This window comes from Rhipicephalus sanguineus, chromosome 9, assembly GCF_013339695.2.
Source record: "Rhipicephalus sanguineus isolate Rsan-2018 chromosome 9, BIME_Rsan_1.4, whole genome shotgun sequence".
NCBI lineage: Eukaryota > Metazoa > Arthropoda > Arachnida > Ixodida > Ixodidae > Rhipicephalus > Rhipicephalus sanguineus.
In genome coordinates this window covers 5,547,714-5,563,446 of record NC_051184.2, presented here as the reverse complement: position 1 = coordinate 5,563,446, position 15,733 = coordinate 5,547,714, and the positions used below count along the sequence as shown (strand labels likewise).

Here is a 15,733-nt window from a genome sequence, read left to right as displayed (position 1 = left end):
ATAGATAGATAGATAGATAGATAGATAGATAGATAGATAGATAGATAGATAGATAGATAGATAGATAGATAGATAGATAGATAGATAGATAGATAGATAGATAGATAGATAGATAGATAGATAGATAGATGCTACGAAAGCGTTGGGGGTTGGGAGGCTTGGGCGATCACCCTTACAGTTAAAGAGTTGGTCGACTCCGCTGAACCCCCATACCGCGACGTAATGCTAAGTCATTTCTTTCGTATTCATCACTAACACTGACATTCTCTTTTCCAGTGACCGACGCTGCTCTTATGAGCTGTTTGGGCAGCGTATGGGGCTATAGTCAGCAGCCGTCAGTACACAATATAAAAGAAGGATTTTTGACGCGAAGACAACACATAACAATATTCAACTGTCTTAGCCGAAGACGCTGCCGCTGTCACTGCCAACAGGTGTTGTCCCGTGTTCGACGTTCTTATCGATTGAGTTCTCACTCAAGAGCTCTGAAAATGCGACGATTGATGCGACCGTGGCAGTTCAAACGCTCAGGTGACGCACGCTGGCGAAGCAGGCGTTTCGGCGTCCAGAATATGCTCTATTGTTCTGTTTGCCTGCACAAAATAGAAAAAAAAGAAAACTGATCCCCTTAACAGAAGATAATTGTCTCCTACCTTTGCATCTGGCGTCGTCGCGTACCTGGCCGAAAGCCAGGGAACGCTAAACGTATCTGCCGAGGCTCGAGGACATCTTGATCAAGGTTACGAACATAGTAGCGATGATGCACTGATTGCAGTGCAAATAAGTTTATATGTTCTCTTAACAACTACGGCTCGTTGCTTTCTTTTTCTCATACATGATAAGCCATCTTCCACGATAATTGGAAATATGGGAAAAACGCTGGTCTTTACGCTGATCGCGTTCATTTCCGGCGTGCGCATCTCGGCTTCAGGAAATACGAACAACATCGAGGAAGAAAGTGAGTATACTAGCGAAAAAAAAATTTGTTTTCACTGACGCGCTGTTGCTCTTTTGTTGGTGATGACGATTGTGGCGGTGGTGGTGGTGGTGGCTGGGGTGTTTTGTGGCGCAAGGACCAAATGTGGCCAAAGAGCGTCATGCCAGTGTTTGTTAGGTCCTCGAGGACAACTAAACTACAGTGGGTAAATGCGGAATACACTTAAAAAAAAACGAATACCTGTTACTCTATTTGGTTCGTCCTGGCTTGCCACACTCTAAACGTACACGTTACTCTCTTTGGGAGAGTAGTGCATCTCACGACTCTCATACGGGAGTAAAATCATCTCCGATAGAGAGTTAACGTGCATCTTTAAAAACTGCTGTATATGTGGTAAGTCAGGTGTGGCCCAAAAGTGTGACAGGTAAAATTGCTTCTGTTAGTGTGCATAGCTGTAAAAGGGCTACATAGGTTCGTAGAATGTAGTTTAAAAATATGACAATGACTGCGTTGTCAATTTGGAAGCCATACAAGGAATTACTAGTGCGCAGCACAGTCTTAAAAAAAGTAATTTGACTTTTTCTTCCTGAGTCCTGACTTGTCACGTATATGACTCTCTTTAAAAGGACACGTGAACTCTCTTTGGAGATCCGCCTACTCACGTAGAAGAGTCGTGAGAATCAAGTCAGAGTTGACGTGTCTCATTAAACAGAGTCATACGCAGAGAAGTCAGGGCTCACCGAAAGGAGTAACACGTACTCTTTTTTTTTCATACAGTGTACTACCTGACTCTTCCTTTTCCAAATTTTAAGACGTCGAGACGTTCTCAGAATGCCTGGATGTCTGAGAAAATATCGACATTGAAGCTAGTTTGGTATTGGTGCCATGATGCACTCTAAGAAAAGATCGAGTAAAAAGGGTGTCTTTTTGTCCCGCAGCAATAATTGTCACCTGACTTGCTTGCATTTTCTTCCTTGAAGACTGGGCCACTTTTCTATCAAGAATGCTATGTCACGCTGACAACGCGCACGCTGTTCGTGACCTGGAAGTGCCGGCCGCGCAGCGATATCGCCAGGAAAGGTGCTCAAGATAGACGACGATTGTTGTTGTGGGACAAAAAAGACACCACTTTTCTGGCTTTTTCGTTTTTTTTCTTAAGATCGGAAACGCACCAGGCAACCTGGAACTGGGAGGGTGCACTATCGCGCTCAGTATGAGCATGGCCTCGGAGATTGCGTGCCGGCATAGAAACCCGCCGGCGCGCAATCTCGGAGGCCATGGTATGAGCTACAACACGCGAGTGCGTGCCCCAGTGCGGCGCTACTGTACAACCTTGCAGTGCGCTCGGCCACGCGCTCGCGTGATGCAGCTCATACTGAGCACGATTGTACGTCGAACTTGTGCAGGTGTACAGGTTAAGAAGTGCTACAAGGAGCTGGGATGCTTCGAGTCTGAAGGTTTCTTCCATGCTCTCTACCGGCCCGTCAACTTCTTTCCCGACGGGCGAAGCCTAATCAACACCATGTTCGCCTTCTACTCGCGTAAGAACCCGATCAAGGAGGAAATGATCAAGTGGTCGACACCCATCAGCGACTACTCGATGCTGCCTTTCAACGCCAGCAGGCCCACGAAGGTCATCACGCATGGATGGCTGGATGCGGTGTATTTCGGACAGTGGATGACGGTAAGAGGTAGCCTTGGAATCGGGTTATAATATTTAACTCTTTTACTTGTTTCCATTTGGTGAATTCAGCAACACCATCATCTGATAGCTGTTGGAGATTAGGAAAGGCGCTCATTTGTGTAACATATAAGGGAGCACGGCGCAGCGTCTTGGAAGGGATGGGGAGAGTGACAGTTAGTAGAGAGCGGAGAGGCCACCTTCTCAAGATGTTCTCCCTCGCCACCGAGCGCCAAGTCGGGGCACCTCTCTCCCAATCAGACTTTTTTTTCACGGCGCCACGGCGCACGCGCCCTTTCCCTAGCGGGAAATTCGCGGAACGCTTTGGTAGGGTCTCCAAACGCCTTCCGATCTCGGAGGCTTTTGTTCTTGCAATCCCGGTTGTCCCGGATTACTCCTAAAGGCTCCGCCCTCTACCAAAACGACAGAGGGCAGTACAGCAAAAGGAAAAAGGCGAATTAGAATAGCACGCGTGTGCCCTACGGCACTGGGAATGAAACCCAGTACCTCCCGTATTTCCCACATTGGAGCCGGACGCTGACCCGTTTGACCATCACTGAGGTTTCCCGAAATCACCCTAATCATTGTCATGGTTTATTTGAGTCTATCTTGACCAATGAAACCACAAAAAGTGTATTAAAAAAGGGAGATGCGGAGACAATCCTTGCTTCTTTTCAGTATTCTTGAAAATAATAAATTAAGCATGCAACTATATACTGTTCAGACGAAGCAGACACGCGTCGTGTATTACATTCGTGAACAATACAGTTTCCAAAAACTTTTACTCGCCTAAACATGCCCGTACTTAGGTGGACTGAAGTATAAGTGGAAAAGGTGTCACGATGCTTCCAAGGCCTCAAATTTGAAGCAGCGCGAACAACAACGCACCATCCACCCCGTATTCGGTCAACAGATAATCATAACCTCAAGCCAAGTAACGCGAAACAGCGCACCCAAATAACTTAATTCAGGTTCTTTAAAGATTATTCAATGTAACACATGATGTAAGGAGGGATAACGAAAAAAGAAGAGGAAAAAAAAAAGGCTATTGGACGAATGGCTTACCCTTGTATTCTGAATCAATCTGAGAAATGTGCAAATGACGAGTGGCATTGCTTGAAATAGCGCCATAATTCCATGTTGAACGAAAGAAAATTCCTATCTTATGGTCTTATTCTACTCGCAGAAAATGAAGAATGCTTTGTTATTGGCCGGCGACTACAACGTAATCACCGTTGATTGGCGAGGAGGGAATGGACTGCCCTACGCGCAAGCCACAGCCAACACGCGGCTTGTAGGCGCTGAGATAGCCGCCATGATTAAGAAGCTACAGGTACGTGATACGTGAGCCTATATCACGTGTACTTTTCTGTGAGGATAACCGCAATAAGAGAGTCTACGGCAATACAGATGCAACTGACCTTCGCAAATGTGATAGATGGGGGAGTCTAGCTATGATAAAGCTTTAAAACACTGAAAAAAGCAGGCCATGTTTGAAGTAAACCAATCACAGTGTATGTATTATGTATCATCATTAAAGTGCCAAGAATAATTCATAGAATTGTACAAAGATTAACACTCATTCTTGCTGGCATGACTGGCAAGCGAACCAACACGGCCAGTGGCATCGCAAAATGAGTTCAGCGTTTTGACGGCATTGGCACCTGCACTCGTCTTTTTGGGCCAGAATTGCTGGGTCTTCCCTATACCTCAAAATGGTCAGTTGTTGGGCTAGTTGGTTCGACATCTTGCATAGGGGAGCGCGGTTAGGAAGAAAGCTGAGTGTTCTTTCTTCCTAACCAAATCCGCGCTCCCCATATGCAGGATGTTCCCTATACCTTAGCGCGTGCGTTCGGCAACCTTCCTAAACCGGAATCATGCACGATATGCGAAGCATCATGTTCGTTCAGCTTGCTTCTACTTCGACTGTTTTGCACACGTACAGCCGTCAGCACGCTTAACAGGAACGATCCGCAGCCGGGCCTAAACCGGCTTGTGCTGACGTCAGTCGTCAGCTCCGCAAACATACCGACCAACAGCCGGTCCAAGCCAGGCTGCGGAGCATTCCTGAAGCGTGCCGGGGGCTGTACGCGTTGCGGGAAGAGTGATGTTTGCGCGTGCGTACGGTATTCAAGACACGTTTTATACGTATGCCAGGTGTCAGAGAAAATGACAAATTTTTTATAACAAACAGACGACTATACACACATCCGCACATACGCACATACACACAGACGACTATATAACAAACAGACGACTTACGCACTCAGTACGGCGTTGCCTTGGTCGCAGCGACACGCATCTTGAAATGAGTTCGAGGGAACACTTGAACAGTGATTACTAAGAATCGACTACATTTTTAGCCAGATAGGGGAGGTGGCTGACCGAAAAGTCAAGGCGGAAGTGAGACATGACCCGGAAGTCACGTGGGGAAGCGGAAAGTGATGACGAACTGAGGGAGAGTGAATAACAAACGTTAAATGCGGCACGCCTTTATTCAGTGTCAAATCAATGACTAAGTCGCCTAGCAATCTATCTTCGTTACTGTTTCTCCAAGTACACCCGCCCACAAAAGTTTACGGAACGTGGGCTCCACTGCAAATGCAAATTTCTGCTCTATTAGTGCACAGCGCTTCTAACCTAGCAGGTATAGGCTGCAAAAACTATTACAGGCTGGAACATCTATTTGGAGGCTATGGTCTATGACAAAGCGGGAATATAGGTTTATCGAAAATTTCGCGTTCCGCAAACTTTTGAGTGTGTGTGTGTGGGGGGGGGGGGGGTGGTACCACTACCCATTTACACTACCCATTAGGAGATTCCTTATATGTTTGCAGCGCTATATATGACCAATTTACAATTTTCTTTCCTGTGCTCCAGAAAGTGTTCAAGGCAAACGTGTCAACTTTCCACATCATGGGTCACAGTCTGGGAGCCCACGTCGCTGGCTACGCGGGAGAGAGGATTCACGGGCTTGGACGAATAACCGGTCAGTGCCTTTTCACCTGCGTATTTTTCGCAATACCGAAAGCGCCATTCTTGCCGCGAGAAGACACTTCGTATTAGAGTATTCTTGCCCCCCCCCCCTCTCCCCTCCGGCAGCCCCCTCACGCTTTCCCGGGCACATAGAATATGCAACTCGCCAAGCGGTGTTATCGATTCGGTCTTTATGTGGAACTTCACGGCGGCACCGACGCCAACGGCAGAAATGCGCCGGGTGTGTCCAGATATGTGCTATCGCAATAATAACAGAAGACAATTCATTGACATAAACGGCCATACGTGTTTTCAATACTGCGGACGTGTTTTCGGCAGTTCTTTCGCTCGCCACTCTTCACTCGATTCCTTCTCGCCTCATCCACACGTTTGCATCTTGCCAACGCAGCGACACTTACTGACACTCTGTTATAATGAGAGCAGCATTCTAGGCACGATAGTTATCCACTGCTTGAATATGATCGCGGAATGAAATACAAATTGCCGAAATAGAAGAAGACACACTCAGCGCTAACTTGCAGATAAATGTATGGTGCCACAGAAGCGGTTTATATTTATTGAAACAGTACCGACTGCGCCTGCGTGTGCATGTAGTAAAAAAAACGCCAGGCCTGCGCTGAAACCGCAGCACAGTCGCAGCGAAAGCTGGAAGAGCGGCGTTTCTAGAGCCCGTTGTAAGGTCTCCTGGGGCTACAATACAAGTACACTAGAAAGGTACACACTACGCCATAAATCACAATTTCTGTGAAGTTGGGAAGCACCTACTAAGCCATTATTCGTCATTCTGCGGAGAAGCGAGGCACCAGCTACACGTCTGTAAGGCCTTATGTGCACTGTGTTGGCGCGACGACTGATGACGATGAAGAATTATGGCTCAGCCCTTTGTAATGGGTTGGAAGCATTAAATGGCCCACCAGTTATGTATTTTGCATTGGGTGACGCCCGGTCGCTATTTCCCTCTCCCGTCATGCTGTATAACATACGTTGACGAGGGAGAGAGACGGGGGGGGGGGGGCGAAGAACTTTACTGAGACCCCGAGGAAATGGATCATGCGCTTATGGGCTTCCTTGGCAACCAATACAAGTGCACTTGCGAGGAACCCACTACGCTCTAAATCATTGTAATTTTACTGAGACCCCGAGGAAATGGATCATGCGCTTATGGGCTTCCTTGGCAACCAATACAAGTGCACTTGCGAGGAACCCACTACGCTATAAATTATTGTAATTTTTGAGAAGTAGGACAGCAGGCACTGTGCCTTTTTCGTCATTCTACGGAGAGCCGTAGCACCTACTAAACGCATGTAAGGCATTATGCGCACTTTGTTGATGCTGTGCCTGATGACGACGAAGAATTATGGCAGATCCCTTTGTAATGGGTTTGAAGCATTCAACAACCTACTCGGTGTGCTATTCGCATTGTGTGGCGCCTGGTTACAAAATTCGTGTTGTGCGACGCTTGGTGCTTATTTTACTCTTCTACCACGCTATATTGCATATGCTAATGTGGATCCTTCCCGACATGAAGCCTCTATAGGACCTTTTTGCAAAGCAGTTTTAAGCACCGGCATGGCTCAGAGGTTGAATACTGGGCTCCCACGCAGAGGGCCCAGGTTCGAACCTCGTTCCATCCTAGAATCTTTTTTCTTATTTCTTTTTTTTTTCTTATTTCGAGCGATACTGGTTACGGACATCCGTGGCGGCGGCGGCGGCGGACAACTACGGCGCCAAAAACCGCCGGTGAAATGATCTCATAACAGCTTTCGCTGTAAAAAAAACAGTTACGAGTCAAGTGATGCCGCCGCCAAGAAGGTCAGGGCTTTGTCGATGTGGACCGGTGAAGCGGAACTAGCGCACGTATCACCCACTTTTGCAATCGCCCCAGCCTCAGTGATTTCGCCGATGGGCCGTGTCCGGCCACGGGACACAATCGTGCAAAGAATAAACGTAGGTTTACAGCCACAATCCCGACAATTAATCGCCAAGAAATCACCGGTGCCATTCACTGAGACGCCGCCCGATTTGCCCAATGTATTGCTTCCTACTCGAAATTAATTAATTAATATCTGGGGTTTAACGTCCCAAAACCACGTCATGATTGTGAGAGACGCCGTAGTGGAGGGCTCCGGAAATTTCGACCGCCTGGGGTTCTTTAACGTGCACCTAAATCTAAGCACACGGGCCTCAAACATTTTCGCCTCCATCGAAAATACAGCCGCCGCGGCCGGGATTCGATCCCGCGACCTTCTGGTCAGCAGCCGAGCGCCATAACCACTAGACCACCGTGGCGGGGCTCCTACTCGAAAGCGGGATGTTGTACACCACAGGGTCAGCACACTAGACAAACTTGTTTCGATGCCGCTCAGGAACCGGCAGGATAGAACGCCTTAGCGGCGCAGCTTGTCCTCCTGGGGCCCTAATACCGTAATGGCTGTCTTACATTGCTCACAGGTTTGGATCCTGCGGACCCGTATTTCCAACACATGCCTGCTTTCGTCCGGCTGGACCCGACCGATGCGCGCTTTGTGGACATTCTCCACACCGACGGAGGGACCGTTCTCGATCTGGGTGAGGTATACCTTCATCGCTGTAACCCAAGACCAACGCTCTTTGTAGTGGTTTGTCGTGTAGTAGTGCTTTATTGCATACCTGGCGGGTGCAAAACTATCGCGAAGATAGAGATAAAAAATGAAGGAAAGTGAGGAAGGTCAACCAGAATTATAAAATGAGGTCTGCTATCTTACACTAGGGAGAGGAGGAATGGAAGAAAGATCGACAGAAGAGCGAAGAGTAGGCGCGAGAAAACAAACAAACGAATAAGAAAAAGCGTAAGGTGCGGAACGGGAGCACTATAGCCTATCCAATAGGTCATTGCCACGCGAAAAGTTCCATAAGGCCTTAGTAGCTTTCCGGTGCGACGACAGTTCGTGTCGGCATTCTAGTACTGACTGTTCCGACAGCTAGGGGCCTGTCGTCACGGCGGGCCAACACGGCCGCTAGCACTGCAGCGAGGACAGAGACAAAAGACGCGTTCGATATTTTCTTCGCTGCAGCAGTGTGATTTCAAGCAGCACTGTCTTCCATGCGGATTCGGAAGGCAAAAGATTTGATGAGAGCGACACCAAGCCGCAGTCGGCAAATCACCGTTGTCTCGAGTCGAGAGAGTCTGTCTGCACGGAGGCCGAAGTCATCGAGACGGGTCCTGTCGGCGCAGTCGTGTGCGCTGTAAACTTGGTATATTCCAAAATGATTTCATGGATACGTTTGCTCAAGCTACTGCCAAAGTAGTTCACTGATATAGCAGAAGTTTCGGTGCATGCGCTTCGCACTGATCGACGACGCTATCCGCGGAATCTTCTTCAACTACAGCTGCGTAAAGTCACGTCACATTACGGACCACTAGTGCAAATAAAAACTTTTTTTTTTTTAGCTCTAGGCGCCTAAATGTTGTTGCGTAACTCAAGCAAATCACGATAATATTGCTCTGTCATCCGTACGCAGTAAAAGGGGAAGGCCTCGGAATGTACGAACCGACTGGACACCTGGATTTCTACCCTAACGGTGGAAGTAAAATGCCCGGATGTTCATTCGGAACGAGCATATCGTCCACCTTCAACAAAGGCATCATGCAAGGTAAGCAAATCCTTCGATGTCCCTGGGTCCATTGCGAGAGGTGAACTGTATGAAGCGAACAGGTAGTGAAAGCGTATTAGGGAATATAGCTGTTCCCTTTGTGTGTAAGAATTATGAACTAAAAAAAAAGAAAGTAAGAGTAGGCGAAAAGACAACTTGTGCTGCTAAGATCTGAGAACCCGTATTTTTTAGATGACCCGTGCAACGTTCTGTCATCAAGGGGATACAGTGGGGTCCATCTTCCTGTTCGTTTTCTTTGGTGTTAGTGTGTGTCTTTACTGTTATTACGCCTGGCAATGTTAGTCAGAGCAACTCTTGGCCAGGGTGTCAAACGTGGAACGTCCTTTCAACCATAGAGTTTCTTAGCCTTACACTAGAGGGAAATCTGGCGCCCGTGTCTATGGGAGCTGCAATGCATGGCGCTTCAGCCAACATGGGAATGATGGGTAGTACATTGATTTGCCTATAAGCTTTGTTCTTTCGGCTCTGTGTGGTTCCGTGTGGCCTGCAGCCGCTTTGTCACAAGACGAAGTTCAGTAGTCCCACTTCACCACCTTGATCCTTTTAGGCTAACCTATTCAAATCAGCTCACGAGGTTCACAACGAGCCGTTCTTTTATCCGAAACTAAAGCCAAAACACAGCAATAAACAAAGCCACAAGCGCGTTCGTAGCCGCAAGCGCGAAGACTAAGCAGATCTATTTGTTCCATCCTTCCCGTGGTGTCTGAACGATCTCAGCGCCACAGTTCCCGCTAGTAAATATTGTAGGAAACTATCGTTTCAACGACTCGAAGGCTTTACAAAGTACTTGAATATACTGTGAAGGCAACGGTTGAATAAAAAACAAAGCAAAATGAAACCGCACATTCTAATTATCCCGCCACACCAGGATAGCCAAACACTAGGCCGTCCATCAGCAATGAGCGAGTGTATAGGGCGTTTCTAGCTGAGTAGTCAGAATCATGAATGGATCCCACCACGTGCCTGTAATATTATTTTCTCGACGTTTGCTGACATCCACTGCCACCGACTGTGTTCCGTCTCCCTTAATACCAATTCTGCTACTCTAAACGCTAAAGGGCTGCTGCTCATTCCGATGTCGCTGTTATTTGAAAATGGCTTGTACAAACTCTCATCTTTTAAGTTGAAGATAATCCGTGAGAACTGAATATATTTGCGCTGGCTTCGGACGTATCGGCACGCTGTTGCGAAAAAAAAAATTAAATTACAGTAACGTGCACAAACAAGAAAATTTACGATTAGAAAATACACACAAAGCAAACAGTACGAAAGAAGGGAATCGTTCGAAGGGCTCGTATCTTTGTTATACACAGCCAACGAAACCAACAGACAGTTAAGCCAAGGAAAGTATAAGGGACATATTTTAAAAATTTTTAAGTGTAGTGTAATAATTATGACCCAAATTGAAAGTAATTAAAGTCGACGAAAAAGCACCCTTTGCGTCGTTTGAATGTGAACCCACAACCTTCGAATTACGCTTCCAGAGATTAAGCGCACATAAATACCCAACAAAGTGGACTAGGGAGCGTCCTCCGTTGTAGCTCAATTAGCAGAGCATCGGATGTGCAACTCGAAGGTTGTGGGTTCGGATCCCACCGCCGGAAGGGGTGTTTTTTCGTCCACTTTAATTCCTTTCAATATAGGTCATAATCATAAACTACAATTAAAAAACAAGAAATATCCCCCACGCTTTCCTTGGCTTAATTGTTTGTTGGTTTCGTCGGTTTTGTCGTACAAAGCGAACAGCAGGAAATGCATCTTTATTAGCGTCATGAATCAACGGCGGTGCTTTGAGATTCCGCTGCGTTTAGCTGCATTGATTTAGCGTTGGTCTCCGGCGTTGACATCAAAGCACCGGCCTTTCGTGAACCCGCAGCCATGCGTTCTGCTGTTGTGTGTAACCACGAGCGGGCGGTGACGTACTACCTGGAGACGGTGAGCGACCGGAGCTGCAAGTGGATGGCGTTCGCCTGCCCTTCGTACCACATGTACAAGCGGGGCCAGTGCTCGGACTGCGGCCACGACGGGTCCCGCTGCGCGCGCATGGGGTTCTACGCGGACAAGTGGAAACCCAAAAGCAACACCTCGGTTCGCATGTATCTGACGACCATGACGGCGTACCCGTACTGCGGTGAGTTTCCATTGCGTTTCAGCCCGAGAGTGTTTCATGCCGGGTTTCACCAAAAAATTTACCAACGACATCTCCGTGACGGAAATGACGTCAGCAATAGAGCTTTGTTAGTTTTCCAGCATCCGTGCGAGATCTTTCTTAATTCCCTTGAAGTTTTCATTTCATGTCTCTTGATCAACATCCGGTCCCTCCTTCCTGTTTCTTAATCCACTTCCGGTCCATAGCCTCACTTCCGGCTCCCATTTCATTTCCATATACATATCAAGGAAAACTTCTTACTCAAGATAGTTCAGAAACTATCGTCCCCATTGTGGACATCACACCTTTTACAGAAACCGGGTGGAATCGGAGCATTGGTGGAATTACGCAGACGCGCTGGGAGCTTCGCTGAATGAAGATTCCAAATATTCTAAAAGAGCGCCTTTCTTTCTTTCTTTCTTTCTTTCTTTCTTTCTTTCTTTCTTTCTTTCTTTCTTTCTTTCTTTCTTTCTTTCTTTCTTTCTTTCTTTCTTTCTTTCTTTCTTTCTTTCTTTCTTTCTTTCTTTCTTTCTTTCTTTCTTTCTTTCTTTCTTTCTTTCTTTCTTTACTGTCGCGTACAGCAGGACGAAACATCTAATGAAGCAACAGACGCAATTCCTCATGAGTTCACGTCTCTACTAAAGTATTCAATTCGTCCGTGCTACTTCTACTTTACTCTGAATGACCAAATGATGATCTTTCTCCTCGTTTTTTTTTTTTTTCAGCCTTTCAGTACTCCGTGATTATCGAGCTCTACAAGGACGACAAAACTGTCTCGGCGACCGGATATTTCACCCTCACCTTGGACGGCGAACATCGGAGTGCCGACATTCAGATAAACAAAAAGTACGTACCACTCAAACGGGAAGGTGTTAAAGCAGGGATGGAGATAGATATGCAAAAGATAAACATGATGATATATACACTTGCGAGCACAGGTCGGCAAACTCACTCATCAGTCGACTCCCTCAGACTCAGATCAAGCCGTGAGCCTGAGTCTGAGGCGGTCCGTGTGAGTAATATTTCCTGAGTCTGAGTGAGTCCCGATGAGAAAAATTTTGGAGAGTCTGAGCCCGAAAATCCCCAAGCGCGAAATATATTTCCTGAGTGAGTCTGAGTGAGCTCTACCTTTTTTGCCTACCTATGCTTACGACCGGCAGCTTACGGCTGTCCCTGAAGTGTAATGTGTACAGTTTTTGCATCCCCCACCCACTCACCAATCCCTTCTATCTTGTACCAGACAAATAAAAATGAGTGCGCATTTCCCCCTTCTATCCCCACCGCGGCTGACGCTTCTGCCTATGCACACAAGCGTGGTACTCTGAGGGTGAACGATTCTACCTCGCGTGCAGGCCATTGACGCTGTATCCGAGGGCTCAACACCCGTTCCTGGTCACGACGGACAAGAACGTGGGCAAAATCCTGAGGGCCTCCTTCTCGTACGAGAGCAGTCGTTACCTTTTCTTCCGGACAAACCTGCAGCTGTGGAGAGTGCGCGTGCTGTCCATGAACGAACCGGTCAACAGAGAGTAAGACCTTTCGTTGCTTGCCGTTGATCTTAGATATCACTGTCCATATGACGATGACATCTTCCTACGAGGCCTTGGCTCAATACAGAAGACGGGAACAAGCAGCGCTATACACGCGGGACTGTGAGAGAACGACAGACGGTGCGCTGATGTCCGTCGTTCATCAGCGCCCTGCTTGTTCTCTAGCGCTGTTTGTTCCCGTCTTAATGATGTACCAATCAGCCCATTTAGGTTCACTCCTGCAGTTCAACATAGATTTAGTTTCTAAATACATAACTCTAAGGCGTCTTGTGGAGAAGTACTTCGTCATGCTCCTTGAAATTACATTGTTTGTGTGCTATTGGGATAATATAAGGAACGTTGACGCATAAGTAAGGCGCCGGCTATTACGCTTTTACTTTTCGGAAGTAGGTCGAGCATAAAAAGATGCTGGGTTCTGAAACATAAATCAGATAATAATATGGAAGGAACACCTGGACGTTAAATATCTGGGGCACATACAACATACAGGCCTGGCATCACGTACGAGTTAGTATAACTCCAGAACTTTACGAAAGAAGGTCGAAAATACGTATCATACCTTCATATAGGGAGCTTCCAAATCTGCAGACGGTACGCACAGTTGCGTTATGACGCACTGGCATAATGGAATGGTCGACATAACGTAGCCAACAATCCTACACGTAGCCGAGTTAAAGTAAAATGAACTTTGTAATTGTTACAATCATGACCATATAAGAACATCATATCTCGGCTATTGCAGTTTATCATCTGAAATTAATCATTTTCCTACATGGAGGATAGGAATATACTATAGGCAATAGTTATGATAGATCATGAAACCATGACTTGTTTTAGTCGGAGGAACACTTGGCTAATTATTTTATACAGTAATGACACCTCATGTTCGGCTCTTCCTATTACAGTGACAAGAAGAATAAGACGTTGGCCTTCTGCTACCACGACAAGGCTGGTATTCCACCGGGAGAGGGTGCCCATTTGACTCCGTGCTAACGTTTTCGTAAGATTAAAAGAAAGAACAGCTATGGCTGCAATAAGAACATAGTCTCCAACCGGTAACGATGTTATAGCTTTACCGTTGTTCCGCAGTAGCGACGTGCTATACTGTGGAATGGATGGCAAGTTTTATCCTTTCATACTCATCTCTCCTATGTGGCCGACAAGTCAATATAGTTTGCTATGGCTTGATGGGGATATCGAACAACACCGGAAGAATACGGGTAAAATACGGTCACTCGCTTGCAAGTGCTGTGGAACATTTAAGGATTCCTTCGGCAGGTCCCGTTGCAAGCACTTATTAAACGGTTAAGGTTTGCCCACGTGCAATGCCGAAACATGGCGATGGGACCGTTTAAAGGGGCACTATAGTCGGATACAACTTAAGAAGTCCGGAGGAGCCCCGCCCAGATGACCGAAGCGCGGCAGCCGATCACCTCCGCGACTAAAGAAATAGTCCCGCACCTGCACTGGGCAATGTACTCCGAAGGAGGAGTCACCGGCCGTCCGGCGCATCACGTCAGGTGTGGAGTGCGCGCCCATTGGTGCAAGCCCGTGTGCATCCGCCTTTGAGGAGAAAATGCCGCGGACTTCTAAAGTTTTATCCGACTATAGAAGTAAATAATTTGCGTTTCTACTCCAATGCACAGTCTAGAAAAAAGGTGCTCCCCGCTTCCGTTGCAGAGGTCTATAGTTTCACGAAAGCACCTACCAGCAGCCAGTACAAACATGTAAGGCAGTTCAGTACGAACTATACAGGGTTTTTTCTTTAGACAATGCAGATTCTTTATAAAAATTCTATGACAGTCAGGCTCCTGCCGTCTTCGCACACGAACTCTATGTCGACGTGGAAATACTTTTCTTCAGCTAAAGTGTCGTTGACGCGACTAATTAAAAAAACGCGTTAAATAAAATTTTAATTAATGACTTGAGTGCAGCTGTTTATATTAGAAAGTTTTGGTGCATGATAATTTATGGCATGCCCAGTTTTTAGAAATCACAAAAGAGGCACGTAGTTTTGAATATTCATAATCGAACCTCAAGGGCGACCAAACAGACCCGTAGCCAGGCGGGGCCTAGCCCCCCCCCCCTTGAAATTTTGGTGATGTACATGTTTTTACCAAAAATAAATGATCAAAATAGGTGTTTTTCTCAAAAAGTCAAGGTTTTCAGCAAGTGGGCCTCCCGCTAAAAAAATTCCTGGCTACGGGTCTGGCACCAAACATCACAAGAAAAAGTAAGGAGATGTGCTGGCACAAGCGAGATGACTTGCGGCTTTTCACGAAAAGATACGGCCGCGGTGCCTTCATTCAAATTTCGTCATTTCCTTGTCACGAGTAGTTCCAGTCTGACGTAACAGAGCGCTCGCGCTCCTTGCGCGATCAGTTTCGATATCGCCCTTAAAACTCGATGACGAATATCTCGAACTACGTTCAACTTTTGTGATTTCTAAAAATACGGGTACGCCATAAATTGGGACGCATGACAACCTTGTAATATAAACATCTGCCCTGAAGTCAATAATTAAAAAGTTAATTAACGAGTTTTGGTTGATTAGTCGCAGCAGTGTCATTTCAGCTGCGGCAAAGTATTTCCCCCTCGACGTGGAGTTCGTGTGCGAAAATGACTGAAGCTTTACTGTTATAGGATTTTTATAAAAAATCTGTATTGTCTAAAAAAGAACACCTTGTATACATTTTTTTCAGTCCATTACAAGCAATGCGTTTGGTGCATGATAGCTTAAGTTGTTTATGAACCATTAAAACCAA

General features: G+C 46.6%; 1 protein-coding gene across 1 annotated transcript; it reads left to right on the top strand.

Annotated features, from left to right (window-relative positions):
* Positions 1-624: 624 nt before the first annotated feature.
* LOC119404482 (pancreatic lipase-related protein 2) lies at positions 625-13,984 on the top strand. The gene is made up of 10 exons (XM_037670991.2): positions 625-958; positions 2,344-2,621; positions 3,805-3,951; positions 5,499-5,607; positions 8,067-8,183; positions 9,117-9,248; positions 11,146-11,400; positions 12,144-12,264; positions 12,771-12,947; positions 13,874-13,984. Exons 1-10 carry the CDS (start codon positions 868-870, stop codon positions 13,959-13,961), a joined length of 1,515 nt encoding a protein of 504 aa, XP_037526919.1. The 5' UTR covers positions 625-867; the 3' UTR covers positions 13,962-13,984.
* Positions 13,985-15,733: the final 1,749 nt, after the last annotated feature.